Here is a 15,162-nt window from a genome sequence, read left to right on the forward strand (position 1 = left end):
ATTCACTAATAAAGAGGAGAAAATTATAGATAAATCTTTAAAAAATTACCTCATCAACCCAAAAGCACCACAATCTCAAAAAATTAGTATCTTTTAATTTAACCTTTTTTAGTATTCATGAATTTTCACAAATTTGAGCAAAGAATTTAAATTCAAACTACCACTAACCCAGAAAATGTGCTAAAAAGTGCGGCTTCACTTCAGTTAAATCACATTTTGAACACTCAGAAAGTATCTGGGATCCATGAATAAAAATGCTTTCGGTGAGGTCCACAGAAAATCTACTAGATTGGTTAAAAAATATTTTGAGTAAAGAGTAAGATCACAGGCATGCTGGATGACTTTGGATAGGAGCTGCTTACATTTTTGAAGAGAACAGGCAAGACTGACTTTTAGAAAGGCACAGGGGTAACAGTTTCCTAGAGAGAATTATTATGGCACGAAATTATACTGGAAGATTCAACCACCCAGGTAAAATGAGAGATAGATATCATCACAACAAATTCAAGCAATTATTTTTCCCTTGTGTGCTATGCAAACAAAATCAAACCTTAGAGTCCAGGAAAATTATCTTAAATATTAGAATTTGATGAAATGATGAAGTATAACAACTACTGCATGTTATACATAGACATTTATATGCACAAATTTTGTATATTAACCAGCACGTATTAAAATGAACTAATATTTCTGCATGTATGGCTGATGCCATAACACCTCCACCCACATGCCCTTGCAATAGCTGTCAATGTGTAGATGTACTATTTAAATTAAAGGAGTGCAATAGTGAAATAAAATTCTTATAGCACAGATCACAAATTTAATTAGTATTTAAATTATTTTCCATGAAGTACAACATAAACATTTAACTTTTTTATTATTACAAATTACAGCTGAGTTGAACAAACTTCATGAATATTTTCTGAAAAACATTTGACTCTCATGAACTGAAACAATCCATTTATCATTAGCTTTTAACATCATCTATACAGTCAACTTTGATTATGCACAGTTATGTTATTGTTATTATAACAGGTAAAACAATCAGTCTCACATAGGTTTATAAACCTCATCAAAAACAAAGATTGGAAAGACAGTAGCCAAACACATCAATAAGCAACAACTTAAGTTTAATAAGGTGACTAAATCAAGTTGTTTCCCAAGCTGAAACATGCCTTCCAAAGAGAATAATTAATTACTATAAATATTGTCATGACTAAATCACCATTTACAGATAAATTGACAGACCCTTTATGTTAAACTACAATTTTGAAGGACTGCAAAAGACAATTAGGCAACCTTGTAGAAATGGGAAAACAAAACTGCAGCAGTCACATGAAATAATACAGGAATGTAAACCATCTACAAGCACCCCAAGGCATCTGTATCCCTTTTATGACTGGACCAGTTGGTAGAAATCATAATTACAAAAGAAAAAGTGCTTAACAACTGGTTTTCCGATAAAATGGATCAAAGTGCATTTTAGCAATGCTGATAGAAAATATTTCCTTTCCATACCACAGTACAGCCCAAATTTGACAAAAAGTCACAAGGCTTTTACAATAATCATCCTACTTGATAAGAAACTCTTGGTGTTTAACAATTACTGAAAAAATCACATTTTGAGAAGTGTTTTTGAACAGGAGGTAGTCAAATCCAGGGCTCAATAATCAACAAGAGGTCTTGATGAATGAGACCTTTGATTTGAAAGTGATCTTGACCTTCTGTGAAACAAAAAAATTAGAGTGATTACATTTTTGGTTACCCATGGTCAAACATTGTAAATAATTTAACTAAAAATAGCTATGTTGTAAATAAAACATGTGCATTTGATTAAATGAATAAGTAGGTACAATGATTGAAATTAAATAATTTGGTGTTGGGACATGAATAAATTACAAGAAGGAAATATAATTATCATTTCCAATTTCATTCAACCAATTACCTATGCCTTGTACGTCGTTCTACTGGACTTCTGCTCCTGCTACGACTACCACGACCTCCCATATCACGTTCACGATCCCTTCCCCAATCTCTCCCTCGGTATTCACCTCCATTTCTACTGTATCTATCATCACGATAATCTTCCCTGTTATAGTAGTCATCACGATAGTCACTACGGTCCCTGAAAAGAGAAAAATTAAAAGTTATAATTACCCTAGTTCTTGAAGGCTTTGAAATGTTTAGATTCTATAAAAGGGGTGGGTCAAGATTTTTCAGCCGAAAATTTGAAAACTGTTGGCAGCCTCGCAACAAACCTGATCCCACTCACTTCTACTTAATTTCAGACTGTTAACATCATGAATATTTCCAGTAAAGTTTCATACAGTTTTATCAATTTATAATTTAAATGATCACTACTTAAGCTGTACTAGTAACATTACAATGAAAATTAGAGTGAAAATAAATGATAACCCATAATCTTTTATGATAGTTTTAATAAAATTGATGTAATGTGACAAAAACAGTATACAACTATTATTACTAGCAGTAGAGTACCAGGTTAGGGTAGGTCTTCAATGGGCTGAGGCACTACACGATATTGTACTTGGAAGCCTTTACTAACACAACACAAAAAATCCCTTAACCCCACACTAAAAGAATACAATAACTCTAACGAATAAGTAAACTTAGCATTTTTTTCACACTAAAATTTAGTACACTACTACTGGTTTCGACATAAAGGCGACATCATCTGGTATTCCTCAGACCTGATGACATTACCTATACATCAAATCCTGTAATACTGAAATAAAGTTTAGTGAGAAAAAATACAGTTTCCTCATTCAGTGATCATAACTTCCCACAAAGCAGAGCCTGAAACCTTCGAATTACAATAACTTATTACTTAGCTCAGCTCTTTCTATTTCTGTTTCAAACAATTAAATCTCTCATAGCATTAATAGAAAATAAAGACTATAAAAAAAACACCATTTGTTCATACAAACATGCACATTAAATACCCTCATGGAAATATATGAAGAACTCTTACCAAAATCAGAAATGTAGGTTAACTTTAGAGTAACTACCAATGCAATTTAGTTCATCCTAAGTTCATGCGTTCATTTCATGCCTTGTTTAACATTTTTAATCATTATGACAGCACAATAAAATTCAATCCATTTAATGTATTTGTGCTTTATTATTACCATCATTATATGCATTCCTTTGTATTAATTCAGAGGGGAGAAATGATATCAAGAACCGGAAGAAGGGCATACCTACAAATTACATCTAATATGGTGTTTTTAAATGCTTGCAGAATTTGATTCTCAATAATTCTTATGATAGCTAGATGTGGCTAACATATTCAATACAGAAATAAAATATTCACGACATAATTTTACCAATCAGCAAGCAATAAACAGCATACTACAGAGAGAGCAGAGTTTTTATCCATAAATGTTTTGATAATTTAATTACTATAAAATATAAATCATAGAGCAAATTTGAATCCCAGTTCAATTTAAAAAATCAACACATCAGCATCATTATCACAGGCAACGTAAAAGCAGTGGTGGCTTACATCCACCTCATTCGTTAGCACCACTGACATAAAGCCTTATGATTACACCAAAGATGAATTTCATGTAGCATAAGTGTACATCAACTATGAACAGAGTAGAACAAAAAGCTAATTGTGCCTTTTCTACACATGACACTTAAAAGAGCGGAAAAAGACATTTTAACATAAAATAGATACTTTTGACTTATATAACATATAATGCCCCAACAAAGTATAACGTATCACAATACGAACCTGTGAGGAACACGCGAGTAATTTCCATATCCATGACCCCTGGAAGATTGAGAATAATGTTGATAATGTGGATACTGTCCTCTACCTCCATGATAATTGTGATATGAATTAGACCCTGAGGGTTTTGGTGGTATCCTTGAGGAGTACGAAGAGGAACTTGAATAATTAGTTGGTGGCGAAAACCTTCGGCGCGAAGGGTGGGAAGAAGGATGAGATGTCTGATTTCTCGATGACTTTGAAGAAACAGATGATGAAGAAGAGGATCGAGAGGAGTTAGATCGTGACCTCGATGATGACCGTGATCGAGAGCGTGAGCATGACCTCGAATGAGCAGAGAGACCTTCATTCTCCTTGTCCTTTCCTCCCATACTGCCCTCCTTGCCCCCACTGGCAGAACCACCACCTCCCAATTCATCATCATCGTCATCATCATCTTGCAAACGATGACGCCGCTCACGTTCCCTAAAAATAAATAAAAAATACATCCACAATTACTATACGATTAATACATTACACAGCTGCATTGGCATTTTAAAATGTTAAAACCTTTTTTTGAGAGGTACCACAAGTCAGGTTTTGGATTTTTAAATTCTCGGCGAGGTTCCCTTGGCCAGAGTTGACTTGCAATTGGAATACTACCAAGCATTATTGCCAAAGCAGTCCAGATGTAAGTCACAGGATACATATCTTTTGAATTTCCCTAATGAATTTTTGAATTTCCCTAATAAAAGATTTATTTTTCAAAGAGTTTTTCTAGAAATATATTAAATATTCATGAAACTTTCCCGAAATTAAAGGTGAAATAGCTACGTAGTTTCATTCCCTTCAAAGTAAAATCAAAGTTTCTGAATTTCAACCTATCAGAAACTGATTTTGCCATTAAGTTCCATGTGGTGCATTTATCTAAAAAAGTCACGAATTAGAAGAATCAGCGTTCAGTAATTATGACAAATTCCTAAGGCCAACAGACAGCGTTGAAAACTTTCATGTAGGGTAATTTGATAAAGCATTGGTTGCTCTCAAGAAGACTTTCAACTTATTAATTGGAGCTTATACGAGAGTCATTTAATATTTGCTGTGGCCATTATTAAAACCAAATGCACTATTCACTGTTGCCTCACTCCACCTTCCCTAATTATTCGGTCTCCATGCAATTCACAAAGTTGCCTATGAATTCAATTGGCTGGTGCTTTTTTGCCAGAAAAACCTAATCACAAATTGTGTGATTTTCTATTGCAGCACACATTTTAACAGTTGAGTTACGTACAGAACCAGTCTTCACACAACCACAGCAGGAAGCGTACTAGGTGTATGGACATTTAGACACCACGATGGTGGCTCTATCCTTACCAACCACCATGCCAGGCTGAAACATACAGTTACCTTCTTGAAAGCCCTCGTAGTTCAAATTTTCATTCCATAATTTTCACCTTCTAATGTTTACAAATTTTTCAAGTAATCAATGTAGATGATTCCGTGTACACCCCAAAAAGACTGCGGTCATCACTTAGATGGCTGATTTCACAGTCTTCACCTTTGGAGCCAGATCACCTTTAGAAACCCATTGTTTTAACAATTCCTTGTCTCTGGGGTGAGTAGTGTATCCATGTTTTATCCACGGTTATGGATCAATACAGACACTCACCAGGATTGCAACGGAAAGCACCAAACCAGCCTCAGAATCAACAATTTGCTCTCCACTGAGAGCAAATTTGAAGCTTATCTTGCTCAGATATTTTCTACACCAAATTTCCGTTGAAAATTCAAAACACTGTACCTTGCTCCACACCTGTGGCCTAAACTATTTCACGAATTTTGATTCATCTATCACTCAAAACCATAATGAGGATTTTGCCAATCACTTTGGAGAAATCCACTTCCCCTAGACATACCAAATAATGTTCAACAATTTTGGATATACCGCCATCTTAAACTCTTTTAATGAATTGTAAACAGTTTCTAACACAGGAGCCTATGTGCCATGAACTTCAACCAACTCAGCTTCGACCTATTTAGTGTTAAGCCTTTTAAATAGAAGTGTTAATCATTGCACAAAACTCAATTGTTCCATTTTTCTAATTAAACAAAAGTTTGTTCCAATCAACAATGTAAACAAAACCATGCAATGGTAGAATAAACCCATGTAATACCAGGTAATAAAACCATGCAGCTATAGCTGAAACTTTAAGAGTGGCCTAGTGAGACGAGGCTTACTAAAAGCGAACCCATTCTAATACTTTTCCACTTCATATAGCATTTACTCTTGAATTGTTGTGCATCCCAAAATAATAACTTTCAATGATTGACATAGGTTGAGTAAGCTCCTAGAAAAGTTTTACATGGTATTGCAACTGATTGGAATCATAGCTCCTGATAATCATTGCAAAACAATACACAAATTAAGTTGTGATGAACACTGAATTATTTAAGAGTTGGTTTACCTGTGCATAAGTAATAACATCACCTCTGGCATTACATTCAGCCTTGAATGTAATGCCAGAAAATGCTGTCATGGAAAATTCTATTAGTTGTTTATATTCTTTCATTTATTAAATAGAAAATAAAATGTCAACTTAGCTCATCAAAAACTAAATGTAGTTGTAGTTGGTAAAATTTACCAACAAAATCTTTTTTATGGACTTGAAATTCTGAATGATGATGAATCTAAAAAACTTATGTGAAGTAAAAGGATTTATACAGAAAACAGCTTGAACATTATACAACCTTTAGGCTACCCAATTTCAGGTTGAGATCTGGAAAGCCCTACTATGCCAGTTTCAATACAAAAAGGAAAAGATATTATTTTCTACCACAATTGAATTCAATGGCATAGGTTAGTGATATTTACACTATAATGTTTGATGAAAAGTAGCTATGTACATTGCAGATAATTATGTACAACATAAGATTTACTAGGTTATATAAGGAAAATATATAATTTGGAAACTACCTTCTCCTCAATTTGATGGCCATTTCTCTAAGTTCGTCTTCTCTGTCCTGACGCTCTTGTTCCTGTTTTTCTAATTTCATTTTTTCAGCCCTTTTATCAGCTTTGTCTGCAGATGATATAAAAAAATTTCATTAATATGCATTATAATAAAAATGTGGATAAACTATAAAATTTAATTGGAAATTGATTAATCATTAACTGAATCAGTACATTTCAAATTCACGAATCCCAGTATAATTTTTTATTCATCAATGAAATCAAAGAGTGAAGGGTTACGTCTCACTACTGGCAAGAGGATCACTGCATCAAATCTAAGTAGTTTTTGAAATCCCAGATCAAAATCCAAGCAGTGTGCTTTTCTGAATACAAGAAATTGGTAGGAAACCACAACTTTGATCTTAGGCAATAATACTTTGTGTAACCTATTGCTCACATTAAAATGAAAATGAGCATAGTTTTGCATAAAACTATGCATTAATGTATCAGTCGCCATCATCTTATTATGGAGGACTTCCATTTTATTGCAATTAACTTACCCCAAATCTACTAATCAAACCTATAGAGTCCATTATGGACCAATGGCATTATTTGAAGTGATAATTCTCAGTAAGGGATACCAATTTCACATTCCACATAAAGAGAATGAAAAATGGAAACAGTACATTGGCTATAAAATGCAAAATTTAAGTATCTAAAGGATAACCTAATGCAAACAATTTAAACATTGGAATTGTTTTCAGTGAAAAATAGAGATACTTACACTGTCGATTGAGCAATATTTGCATTTTCTTTTTAAGGCGTTCTTGAGGTGTCATTCTCACTTGTAACTGCAACATCAAATCACTAATTAGACTATAATGAATACTAAATAAATATATAACAGTATTTTCACAATTTATTGCAATTCTTAATTGTTACAACAATGGATAATAAAATTATAATTTCTAAAAATTAAAATTTATTATTAAGGATTTACTGCATATATAAGTACTGCATAAGATATAAGATATACAACAAACTATAAATTCATCATTTTTATAACTAAATTATTATCAGAGAGAGAGGACATCAGTTGTGGAACAAGGCCAAGGCAGCCAAAGCCTTCAAGACCTGAGTATTTCAGCATTAACCTCAAAGAAGTAATTCAATATGATGAGGCCAAACTGAGAGAATAATCATGAGTATCTGTAACTACCTTTATTTGATAAACCTCAATGACTACTGAAGATAGTTATATGTAATTTGAAGGCACACATGATCCAATCATTCCAACCGAGTTTAGAATGACAACCTGTTTAAATTTATAGTCTATCAAATGATCATTATTTAATAAATTCTCACTTCCTTCAGTCGACAATCCAAAAATGAGCTTTCAAAGAAAAAAAAATAACATTTCTACATAACTAGAACACACAATAACTTTAGAAAAAGCTATTTTGTAAATTGATACGCATTTGATCCATTGAATGTGCAAAAATAAAAGAAATCCATTCAAAAATTAGGAAATTAGTTGGATACCAAAGGGGCTTGACAAAATATATTGACTCGGCACCCTTATGCTTACTTGTTCCACCACTGATAATTCCACTAAATTATAATTTACTTTACTATTATAAGTTAAACATTCAAATTATATTTAAAACATAATTACATTCCAAAATTATATACAACAATAAAATATCTAAAGTATAGTGATTCTTACTGACTTTGATTCCAGCACCAGAATTACCCATCCCTGTACCGACATTCCTGGAAAACAAATTATAGTTATTAATGTGACATAATAAAATGTAATTTAAAATAGTCTTATTTGAAAAAATAAATGATTACAGAGCTAGGAAAAGATTTTTTGGGAGTGAATCATAAAAATTGAAAAGTACAGCTGCTCTTCAAAAACCCTTGATACAGTGAAACCTCACTTCTACATCCCCAAAATGTTTCACTTAGTTAATATCTTAATATTCTACCTTTGTCTGCTGGACAAATACAAATAAATGTAATACCTCTAAATATATTATATCATTTCTTTATATTTTTTGGATTGTCAACATTTTTATCTCAACATTTACGCTCACAAAATTATATTTCCCACAAATTGTAACAGTCGATGAAAACAGGAAGACTGAATGCCAACTTTTCATGACAAGTTTCATATTAGATAGTGATCATAATAAACTTCAAATATAAGTATGAATGAATGGCTAACATGCTTACATAAATAGAATACTTCAATGTTTGATGTCAAAAAATCATATCATCAACAATGCTAAAGTCATTCATCAAAGATCATAATGTTACATTTTTTAACAATGTTTTCCCCATATCTTAAGTTCATAGAATGGTGTAAATTAAAAAAATTTTGATTTCTTCACTCGCAAACATTAATTAGCACTTTTACTTCAATTAACATTGCTATGAGGTCAAAATTGGAGAAATATTTTTAATGAATTTCTGTTTGCATATTAAGAAGTGAATTTTTCTACTCAAATTTTTCTTGTACTTCATGTATTTGCACTTATTTTAAGCAAAAATACATTTTTATATCTCACAATTATTTTCAGAGTGCAATTATGCATGGTAAATTCTGAGTAATGTATAATTTAAAATGGATAACACAGGAATAAAAAAGATTCACCTAAAGATAAACTAAATATTTAGCTTAGTCCAGAGCTGACTAAAGTGGCCAATGAAATTCAGTCACTAAGTTCCCCGACTTTTCTCATTAAATGACTTCCATAACTGGTTCGTCTAAAATATTCAGATTTTAAAATTTACAACGAAAGTGGTATATTAGCATCACTTAATATTTTATACTGCCATAGTAGCAAAGACTGGGATTCACTTATTACAGTGGAATTAAAGATTGTCAACTGTTCCTTTTGTAGTATTGCCTGACATTGATCTTGATCGGACGTTGATCTGACAAGTATCTTATATCCACCCTTTAAATCAACTTACAAATTAAATTATAATAACAGTTTGCTAAAACAATTTTAGAATATTGATGAAGATTTATACAAAGTACTTCCACTGGAATATCATCTCTACTATTATTGAGCTGAATATGCTCACAGGCCTTGCATGGCTATTTTCTTTTACAAATAATAATTTTGAAAGCGAATATTGTCCTCAAAGAAATACAAATATTTGGAATGTATTTAAAAAGTATTAATATTTTAGTATCTCTAGAAAAAATCATTTTCCCCTGATTTTTCTTGAGTTTCATTGCTACTGGCCACCTGACTGACACCCAGTGGTCAAGAAACAAATGCAAACAACTTAGAAAAATAAAAAAAGTTTAAGCGTCAGAAATATGCAAAATTTAATGAAAATTAAGAAATATTGGCAAACTGATTTCAATCAGCCTCAAATAGATCACAAAATACAGCCTATCGAAAGAAAAAAACACTAAAATCACAGCAAAACTAAGAATTAATGGTTTCAAAAGCATTCACATAGACACATTCATTGATCAATCCAAAGATAATTATGGACAACTCAATGAAGTGAATACAAAAATGTTAGCACCAGAATCCAATGGAATGAAAAGTTGCTAATGGTGGTTGAATTATTTGTACTGAGATTCACATTACTCTGGACTAAGATATTTTTGTTTTGAAGGTAATAAAAAATATTTCTTTTAATTTACTGCCTTAAAAGAACCTGCAATTTGGAAGAGAACTTATCCACAGCATGTTAGCTTTATGCATTATCCTAGAAAATGATTTTTTTCCAATTCCTGAAATTTATGCTTCCTGCCATGAAAGTTTTTATTTGCTAGTCCCCGAAATGCAAAAGAGGAATTTCACTGCATGAATTTTGGTCCATTACACAGCTTATAGGCATTTATTATGTTTTTAACATGATAAAAGATTATGGATCAACATTGAGCATAAAATGCATACAGATATGAATGATTCTCATTAAGCCCTTTTTCTCCCAATAGTTACGACATAGGCACAAATTAATTACATTTTTGTCATTGATATATCTTATCTTCAAATTTTGCCAAGCCTATAATAGAGCTACCAATGCAATTTCCAAGAGCTCAAGTTTCACTGAAAATCAGCTAAGTGAGAACAAACAGCTTCACAACATATTTAACCTCAATAATTTATTGCATTTAAAGTTGTTTCAACAAGTACATAATATGAAAATCTTTCAAATCAACACAAACTCCAATACAGCCAAATATGAACTGAATGAATGACACATAAACATAACTGTCTACATATACTTAAAGTATAAAGACATCACCAAGCATACATATCCCAGAGGCTAGTTTATTGAAGATCTTATATAAGGTCCTTAAATAACATTAAGGATAAAGATTAACCATAAGGCCATGGCACTGCCCCATCAATCACTAAAATGTAAAAAAATAAGGAAAAGCACACAACATTGATGCACACATTCTGCTACTCAAGCTCAAGTTTATGATCCACAATAACCCTGGCTAGTTCCACATATAAAACAAAGGATTTACAGGGATTTTATTCTCATGGCAGGGACCCACCGATCATACTAAATCCCAATGACTATAATGAAAAAAATAACACACAACATAAATGGACAATTTCCTATGAAGTTTTGTGATCCAGATTACACATTGTTTATCTCATTTGGTGGTAACACAACGTCTCACTTGGGAGAGGGGTGGTTACCTATCTCACCTACAGTGACAGCTAGATATTACAAGTGATTCAATATCTGTTAAAACAGAAATAATAAAATGGCAACAAAATTTTATGTTTGAGCACATACTTTCCTGTGTCAACTTGCATATTAGTTATTTCTGGATGTGCATGCTCGTTCTGTATCATTTGTTCTCCAAGCATTTCAGTCAGACTGCAATACCATCATGACTGATATACGGATTCAGATTAAAATTTTGGATATCATGCCAACTGCCCATTTCGACTGATTTCATAAGCAGAGATCAGCATCTGGCTGCGGTGCTTAATATCAGCAACATAATTAAGGTTAAAGGTTGAATTTCTAAGCTAGTGATAAAAAACTGAGATTTGAGATTTTCTGATTGCAATATTTCCTGACATCATTATAACTAAAACATTAAATACCCACAGTTTATGAGGTCTAATTACATCAAGAATCCACCATATATTGTCAGCTAATTGATTGATTGGATAAAGAATGGTTTGTCGGAAGCCTCAAAGAATGAAGAGGATGTTGCTTCATGTGCACAACAATCGGTTGCTTGTTATTTAACTTCAGCCATTGTTGTGTTCCCAAGTGTTTTTATCAAATGCTTATGGAAGGCAACAGTTTCTCACATCTTGACTTCTGAAAAATGGCATCACTGCGTCAAAGCTCTCACCTCCTCGAGGAATGCACCCCATCTGCTTTTTAGTAGGTATTCTCAACGAGTTCAAAGATTTATCAAGGAGACATATAAAACTATGCTTGGAATGATTAATATTTTCATCCATCAATCTATGCATTTAGTATTTAAATTGACAGACAACCAAGAGCAGACTCAAGTGTCTGCCTGCAAAGATCTAATACTAGGCATTGAAGAAGACCCCAACATTTTGGAATATGTAATCACAGAAGATGAAAGTTGGATATTTGAATACAACCCAGAAGCAAAGCAGCAAATCCAAATGGAACACTGTGGCATCAACTCGTCTAAAAAAGGATCCAATGAGCAAATCCAGAGTGAAAACCATGAACATTGCTCTCTTCGACGCCAAGGGGGTGGTCCACTATGAATTTGTACCGGGGCAGACAGCAAATGGTGCTTTTAACTTTAAGTGCTAAAAATACAAGAGAAGGGTCGACCAGAAATTGCATCTCGACAATGCACCTAGTCACACCTGCTCCTAAAGTAACGTCTACCCACCTGACTACCTGATGCAAAACGGTATCACCACGATTCCCTAACCCCTTTATAGTCCCAACTTGGCACTAGCAGACTATTTCCTATTCTCAAAATTGAAATCTTCCCTTAAAGGACACCACCATGGGACACAAACTGCTATCAAAGAAGCTTGCATGCATACCCTTAAGGACCTTCCAGAATCCACCTATCTGGGCATCTTCAAGTCATGAAAAAACTGCTGGAAAAATTGTGTCGGTGCTAAAGGGATGTACTATCAAGAATTTTGAGGCATTGTAGCAATATCTGAAATAAATTTTTTATTTCAATTTTTTTTCTTTTTTTTTGAAACTTTTCCTGATACTTTTTATATAACCCTTGTATCAAGCAAATGAATTGAAGAATGAGCATTTGATGGAGCTGGAAGACGAGTAGTAAAAGGAACAACACAAATCTGAAATTCTTGACCACCTCGAAAATCCTGAACACATTCAAGATTAGTGGAATCGTTTCACATAATAGAGAGAGCACGCACATAATTTGAGGCGATGGGAGTCAAATTGAACATTTTATAAAGGTACCCTTGGCATATGGTGATCCAATTTCAATCTGAGCATTGATTTAAATTTGACGGAGCTACTATACAAACTTCACAGGAAAGATACTCAAGTATGGATTGCATAAACTAATGATAAACCGTTATCATCAACAGAACTGGCAAAAATAAATATGCATGCACCATGTACTTATCAATTAATATTTCCCACTACATACTATTTTTGCTAACCCATTGGATTACAAAGGCGGCAATTTGCCATCTGCTCAAAATTGGCCCTTGCTTACAAAGATGGGAATTTGCTGATCTTGTCCATTATTTTTTTCTGTTCTTCTTTTAGAGCATAAATGTCAGATTCATAAATTATGTTCTTTGTTGCTTTTGTTCTCCTAACACATATTTTGATGCTGTTATTATATTTCAGTTCATATTTCATTCTTGTACATACTCAATGGCTTCAAAGTTTTTTTATCATGCAGTCTTTGTTTATCGTGAACTGGCTTACTTCGTCTCCATTCTCTCCCTTCCTCCGCTTATTTGGTAAATTATTTTTGAGGAACCTATTCATACCCAACATAAGATAAAGGAAGCAATATTTCATTTCACTAGGTATACTTGATGAGTGCCATCCACTGAATGCAAACGAAAGATACCCAATATCCTTGTCTTCAGTGAACTTACTACCAAGCAAAAGATAATACAATATTTTCTGCTGCCACACAATTTTCCTCTCATCTTTTCCTTGTTGCTGCTACATCAACAGAGAAGGTAGAATTTCTGAATAAAGTCGTGGCCTTCTGATAATACACGTTTGTTAGCAACCAGTATTCCTGCCACCACAGCCACAAACACTCGCACTCAAGGCCATTTATACTGGTGCTCCCCCCAAAGCAATGGCTGGCAAAAAGGGCAAGATTTTAACGGATGATAAAGTAGAAAAGTTTCTTTTTGATATTAACATCTGTATTAATTATAACAATGAAGAAAAATACACTGATAATTCTCATTATTCAGAACTATGATTATTGAAGCGAGTGCAGAATTTTCCAGTGAAAATGAAGGCAGTATTTGTCTGGCGGATGCAAAAAAGGCCTAAACCTAAAGTTAAAACTTCCGATTTGTTCAAAAAAATTTGCAGTTATATTATATTGTCGTATTGTTTTCAATAATAAGAATTCCGAGAAATTAAAGAAAAATAAAAAGAAATATTGAAAGAAGCTATTCAAGTTTGGGTTGAAATGCCAATGACAGTTAACTTTTTTCAGAATTTTACCAGAACCCTTAGGTACATTTCAATGTAACTTTCAAGGATAAGTGTAGATATAGTTTACAATAAGAATAAAATTAAAATTATTTTAAACATATACACAGAAATATTGTTTAAAGTTTTGCCAACTTTTTATAATTATTAATGACACTATTCATTTGAAAAAATGAGAGACTAATAACAAATTATAATTGGCAAAATATTAACATAGATACATAAATATTTTCAATAAAATAAGTAATGAACTTAAAAAGTTATACCACATGTATCAATAGAACAATTCCTCAAAATAAATGGTATTTCTGAGAAGGTAGCTCGCAAAAAAATGGTAATCCAATGGGTTAAGTACCTATAATGTTTGAAACTAATAAATTTAGTCGTCTTTACATTTCTGTAGGGGTTCTACTACCGACAGCCATAATCATTTCATGAGGGGAACATAAAATTTGTATAAACGTCATATGTTTGTTTATATTTAACTGAACAGCAGCTCAAAAATTGTTTTCTATCATTTATGTTGTCCATTTCTGAAGTCTCTCCATTGGTAAAAATGGTGCAGCTGACCACATAGGTTCAGAAAAATAGGCCAAAATAGAGTAAACATGAAGTAAGATCTGGTGCTTTCCCAGCGTATTTGCTTCGTAGATCATCTACCCTGAGAACGGTGCACAAGTCGAGCATCGAAATGACACCCCTGACCCGGAGGAAGACCCAAAAAAACTTCATTAGGGTAAACATGATTCCAATTATGTGGCTCTCAACTTGCGAGGAAACTTAATGAAAATTTAAC

General features: G+C 33.0%; 1 protein-coding gene across 1 annotated transcript in view; it reads right to left on the minus strand.

The window, feature by feature from the left end:
* Window positions 1–832: 832 nt before the first annotated feature.
* Window positions 833–15,162, minus strand: part of LOC139693427 (CLK4-associating serine/arginine rich protein) — a 36,439-nt gene continuing 22,109 nt past the window's right edge. Inside the window, exons 12-17 of the mRNA XM_071591564.1 lie at window positions 8,417–8,459; window positions 7,471–7,537; window positions 6,711–6,816; window positions 3,761–4,222; window positions 1,946–2,125; window positions 833–1,724 (exon numbers count right to left, since the gene is read on the minus strand). Of these exons, the coding sequence (XP_071447665.1) occupies window positions 1,664–1,724; window positions 1,946–2,125; window positions 3,761–4,222; window positions 6,711–6,816; window positions 7,471–7,537; window positions 8,417–8,459 (919 nt within the window). The 3' untranslated portion in view covers window positions 833–1,663. The remainder of the gene's footprint in view (window positions 1,725–1,945; window positions 2,126–3,760; window positions 4,223–6,710; window positions 6,817–7,470; window positions 7,538–8,416; window positions 8,460–15,162) is intronic.

The sequence above is a fragment of the Hetaerina americana genome, unplaced genomic scaffold, assembly GCF_022747635.1.
Source record: "Hetaerina americana unplaced genomic scaffold, ioHetAmer1.1.p SCAF_49, whole genome shotgun sequence".
NCBI classification, from domain to species: Eukaryota; Metazoa; Arthropoda; class Insecta; order Odonata; family Calopterygidae; genus Hetaerina; species Hetaerina americana.